Genomic DNA, 5,903 nt, shown 5'->3' on the forward strand with positions numbered 1-5,903 from the left:
TCTTTAGACAACAGTCCTAAGTCACACAGAGCTTATGATCTGCACACTCAAGAAAACATTAGAAACAAAATTGTTTACACATAAAATATATGTGTTGTTATCATCAAAACTTAGAGGTAAAGTGTAGAACCAAATATTGTTCTAACACAAGTTTAGATCGATCTTCACTGGATATATGCATGTAAGCTAGACACTCTAAAATCCTTAAATTATCAAGATCAATAGGATTACCAATCCATACATCCTTTACAAACTTCTCTTCCAAAGAAGCTTGTGATGTCATGTTGATAAGATATCATGCCATGTTAATTTCCTCTACCTAGAAACATTTTGACAGCCCAACATTTAATAAGAGACATCTTGTCATTTCAGTTGAAAATTTATTTATTCTCTTTGAAACACCATTTTATCACGGTGTCTTACAAAATAATAAATGCTTTTGATTATTGTGTTCTTCACAAAACCTCTTGAAATTCAAAATGTGTACTCTATCCCATTATCTGACCCTAAATACTTGATTTTTTTGTCTGTCTGATTCTCTAACTATGCCTTTCATAACTTGAGTTTGGTAAAGATTTCATATTTTTACTTCAAGAAATACACCCCAAACCTAGTGAGAAAAATCATCTATGAAATTCACAAAATAACTAGAACCATCCATGGAAACCTCTTTGATAGGCCTCCAAACATTAAAATGCATATACTCTAAAATTCCCTTTATTTTGTGTTTTTTGGTCTTGAACCGAACATGACAATGTTTCTCAAATACACAATACTTGCACAAATCCATCTTGCACTATGAACACCCTTTAATAGATTTATCTAATGAATTTACATCATCCAATGCTCACTAAGATGACCCAAACAGATATGCCAAAGTTTGGTTGTATCATTCTCATACTCAACTGATGCAACATCACCTATAAACATTTTTCTCTATGGTTTATATATGTTACCTGTAACCCTCTTTGCTATCATCATAGTCAAGACACATTAGATAACCTTCATAATGTCCCTATCTCCATCAGATATGGGGGAGAAACCATTTTCTTGTAGAGTATCTAAGGAAATCAAGTTCTTCATCAATTTTGGAATATATTTGACATTGTTCAATGTCTGCACATCACCAATGTCCATGGCAATTTTAATTTGTCTCATTATAGTGAACCATTTACGGTACAACGTCAAGAACAACTAGAGGCAAGAACCTACAAATTTGTGCATTTGCTGGATGAAACACAAAGTATATATGCTTCACTGCTAGAATCATCAATTTGAACCACATTTGCAGAATAGGGTGAGCTATTATTTTTGTTTGGATATTTTGTCTTCCAATGCCCAATATGTTTGCAACTTTAATACACACTTGTGTTCCGCTTCTTGGATTTAGATCTCTTCTTTCCAAAACCTATTTTTCCCTTGTTCTATCCACGATCTTGACCCGTTCACATACAATTGGTCGTCTAGTGGTCATTCCTATACGATTTGTCTTCTTTGAGAATGAGACAAAATTGTAGAATTAATCATATTAATAGTGATAATGTATTTCTCGTAGGTAAAAGTAATCACCAAGTGGTCACAAGAACGTGGTAACAAGAACAACAAGATAATTGCCTTATCTTCGTCATCAATCTTCACCCCAAGCATCACCACAACAGTGATTATATTGTTGAAGACATTGACATGTTGTTGCAAATTATATCATTCTTGCATCTTTAGACTATATAGTCACTACTTCACGAATAATTTATTCATTGGCTTCTTTGACATATACTAACTAAGATATGATACATCACTTTGTCTCAATTACATGCAAATCAATCTTGAGTCATTCTCCTTCATCTCAACTCAATTGATATCTTCCATGTCAGACAATTTAGTCTCACACACCCCTTTCTGTAAACTTTGTTGAGCCAACAAATCTTTAACTCTCCCTTGCCATAATCCAAAACTACTCATCCCGTCAAACATTGTCACCTCAAATTTCACATCAGAGTTAATCATCATCTAATATCAATGGTTAGAACAACAACTAGTATAAAAAAAACAAAAGACAATAAACACGATTGATCTTTATTAATGTAGTTCAATCAATGACGCATATTTCTATGACTATAGAATTCAATCTATTTTTATTTAATAATTAAGGTTACAATCTTACAAACAATATATAATACCACGACTCAATTTACAATAATAAATATGAATCGTACTTCGAGGACTATTGCCTCCACAACTTAATTACTCGTATTTATCTATCACAAACAGTTGAGTTTAAAACACGTTGAAATTTTCACATATGTCTTTGTCTTAATATAAGCCATCAACAATAAAATTAAATTGAATAATGTTACTTATTTTAATTAAATGACAAAATAGTCCATTAAGATAAGATGCAGAAGCATAAGCCAGGTGTGGAACTATTTGGAGGATATATTAGTTTTTATTGGCAATACAAAGTAGATTAGAAGACAAGTTAAAATTGAAGACTTAATATACGATGATACGATGATAAAGTATACATACGAAGATGCACCGTCACTGTAAACAAACGGTGTGGTCCAAAAGCAGAATGGTGTTATCCAGTGAAGGCTTCAACCCCCAAACTTCTCCTTATAATCACCCTCTTATTTACGCTTCTTCTTTCTCTCTCCACTCTTCTTTTCCTCACTAATCTCTTCTTTTCACACCCCTTATCACAAAATTAGGGTTTTCCATTTGGGATAAAAATCTCTTTTTTAATGTAATAAATAAATAAATAAAAAATTAACAATCGGAGTAAAAAAAAAAATCAAATTTAACCTGGAGAGTTTGTTGAAATATGGTTGTTGATGATATTATGAGCTCCGTCTTCGCTGGCTGTGGTGGCTCCTGTTCTTCTCGATTCTCTGATGCTTATCCCAAAAGGTAATAGTATATTAATAATCCTTCAAGATCTATTTCAAATTTATGGATTTTATTCATTTTCACTTGATTTTGGAGGTTTTAATCAGATATTAGGAATTGGGTTATCTATAATTCCCTTTTAGGTTTTTCAAATTTTGCACTGATTTAAGTGATTTAAGAGATGTTATATGTATGATCATGTTATTGGGTATGTTGATTTATTAATTTATAGAAAAAATAGAAGAAAAAGATAATTTTTTTAAATAGTTTGGGTTTTTTGATTTTTTGTTGTCTCAAAATTGAATTGATAAATATAGGGGTTTGATGGAAGGGAGATATAGTGGGGATTGATATGATGATGAAGGTGTTTATAAGGTTGTTATTTTGTTGAATTGTTTTTGGGATGGCAATATTTTATCAACCAGCAATAATAGAACTCATCAACAAGATGAGGTAGCATTGGCGATTCGTGTTTTGCTTCTTTGTCAATGGAGAATCATCAGAATCATCATCCTTCAACGTTGTTGTCAATGGATTCGAGCGCGTCTTCTCATGAGGAACTTGAACTGGAGATGAATCGCCAGATCATACTTTCTCGTCCGCCAGATATTAATTTGCCTCTTTCTGCTGAACGTAGTCCGCCGCCTCAGTCGTGGAATTCTGATCCTTGTGATATTTTGGATGTGGGTCTTGGTACTCAAGGGTATGAGACTGAGACTTTTCTTACTTTGCCTAAAGTTGGAAGAAAATGTGCTAAGCGGGTTGATAGCATATGGGGTGCTTGGTTTTTCTTTAGTTTTTACTTTAAGCCGTCGTTGAATGATAAATCAAAGGCCAAGATTATCAGGGACGGAAATGGTATTTCGGGTTTTGAGAAATCGGATCTCAATCTTGATGTTTTCATGGTTCAACATGATATGGAAAATATGTACATGTGGGTTTTTAAGGAGAGGCCTGAAAATGCGTTGGGTAAGATGCAGCTGAGGAGTTACATGAACGGTCATTCTCGCCAAGGGGAGCGTCCGTTTCCTTTTAGTGTTGACAAGGGATTTGTTCGATCCCACCGGATGCAAAGGAAGCATTATAGAGGACTTTCGAACCCTCAGTGTGTACATGGTATTGAGGTTTTTCCTTCACCCAATCTGATGAATCTTGACGAGGATGATCGAAAAAGGTGGATTGAACTCACTGGGCGAGATTTGAATTTCACAGTCCCAACTGAAGCAAGTGATTTTAGTTCATGGAGAAATCTTCCCAACACAGACTTTGAGCTTGAGAGACCTCTTCCTTCAATCAAGAGTGCTGCAAATGGACACCCTCCTAAGAAGCTGCTTAATGGGTCTGGGCTGAATTTGTCAACTTCTCTGTCGAACCACACCAACGGTGATTTATTGGACCTACCTTCTGCCAACGGAAAGAAGAGGAAAGACTTTTTCCCTCATGTAAATGGCAACGGAAATGGAAACCTGAATGGAAACCTAAACGGTAACCTAAATGAAGAAGAATGTTACCTTGCTGTTAATCCTCCATCTGATCGGATCCAAGATATAGAAATGCACCCAAGTGAACCGCACTGGTTGAATGACTTCAGCGGGGTGATAAAGAACATATACGGACCCGTTACCGCCGCTAAAACTATCTATGAAGATGAACAGGGTTACTTGATTATCATCAGTCTACCCTTTGTAGACCTAGCAAGTGTAAAAGTTTCATGGAGGAACACTCTGACTCATGGCATCATCAAGGTTTCTTGTATGAGCACATCTCGAAAGCCATTCATCAAGAGACGCGATAGGACATTCAAGCTTACTGATGCATCCTCAGAGCACTGCCCCCCTGGAGAGTTTGTCCGCGAAATCTCTCTTTCCACCAGAATTCCTGAAGATGCAAATCTGGAAGCATATTACGACGAACCAGGATCAGTGCTAGAAATCATGGTGCCAAAACACCGCGTCGGCCCAGAAGAACACGAAGTCCGAGTTTGCCTCCGCCCTCATCTCGGAGGGAATGATCTTATGTTGACTTGAGATATAGACCACTATAAAATATTGTTAGGGTTGTTGCTAGTACTAGTATGGTGGGTCTATCATAGTTTTTCTAACTTGTACCATGCTGTTTTATTTGTCTTGCGTTTGTATCTAGCAATTATAGTTTAGCTTACTCATTGCCCTGGTTCTTTTTTTGTTCCAGTGCATCTTCAGGCTTTTGATTGTAAGCAAACATTTATCATTTATAAGAATTATCATTATCATATCATACACATGGAATATTTTATTACTGAAACTGAATTAAAGTTTACTTTTTTCTAGCAGTACAGTGTTTAATTTAACTGTGCAGGGACATAAGATGATTGCAGGATGCGTTCAGCTCAGGTGATAGCTGTGCAGAGGCAGAGACATCTGGGCAGACAGCTCAGGTGATAGCTGTGCAGAGACAGAGACATCAGGGCGCTCGGTGCCCTCGACATTCCACTTATTAGACTATACTCTCATGAAATATCTACTAAAAGACATAGTCAACATTCATTATCTATTAAAAAATCATGAAACGTGAAAAGCTTTTTATGTTCAAAATTGATATGTTGACTTATTAAGAGAAGAAGATATAACTTGCTTATCCCATTACGTTACTAAGGAATCATTCATTTTAGTATTAATAAAGTAAGAAAACATGTCCCATTTCAGTTGAACTAAAAACGCGGCGAGGAAGGGCTTATTTGAAGCAAATTAATTGTTGACTAGTAGGTTATATATAATTGTGTGGTGAGAATTAAGACAACTAAAGGGACGAGAATCAGATAGAATTTTGGGTCGGCAATTGTTTCATTCATCATCTGTCTAATTGAGATGATTTTTTTTCTCTTCCAATTTTTGACAAGTGGACATCGTTTTCTACGAACAACTTTTTTTCTCCTCTTTATGTGGCATTTAATGACTTTTCTCATTTCCGCGTTACAAAACCTATCCTCTTATATGAACAATGATCGATAAGATTATAACTTGTGGTCCTGTTTACTT

At 35.4% G+C, this 5,903-nt stretch overlaps 1 protein-coding gene across 2 annotated transcripts; it reads left to right on the top strand.

Annotated features, from left to right (window-relative positions):
* The first annotated feature begins 2,491 nt into the window (after nt 1–2,491).
* On the top strand, nt 2,492–5,142 carry LOC131644525 (uncharacterized). 2 transcript variants are annotated; one of them, XM_058915046.1, is made up of 2 exons: nt 2,492–2,907; nt 3,312–5,142. In XM_058915046.1, exon 2 carries the CDS (start codon nt 3,375–3,377, stop codon nt 4,911–4,913), a length of 1,539 nt encoding a protein of 512 aa, XP_058771029.1. In that variant the 5' UTR covers nt 2,492–2,907; nt 3,312–3,374; the 3' UTR covers nt 4,914–5,142. The 2 variants fall into 2 exon arrangements, with proteins under 2 accessions (XP_058771029.1, XP_058771028.1); XM_058915045.1 differs by having other exon boundaries at nt 2,493–2,907; nt 3,204–5,142.
* Nucleotides 5,143–5,903: the final 761 nt, after the last annotated feature.

This window comes from Vicia villosa, linkage group LG1 (genome assembly GCF_029867415.1).
Source record: "Vicia villosa cultivar HV-30 ecotype Madison, WI linkage group LG1, Vvil1.0, whole genome shotgun sequence".
NCBI lineage: Eukaryota > Viridiplantae > Streptophyta > Magnoliopsida > Fabales > Fabaceae > Vicia > Vicia villosa.

Bases quoted from the DNA above. Each gene is read 5' to 3' on its own strand.
- LOC131644525 (XM_058915046.1), top strand. From the start codon at position 3,375: ATGGAGAATCATCAGAATCATCATCCTTCAACGTTGTTGTCAATGGAT.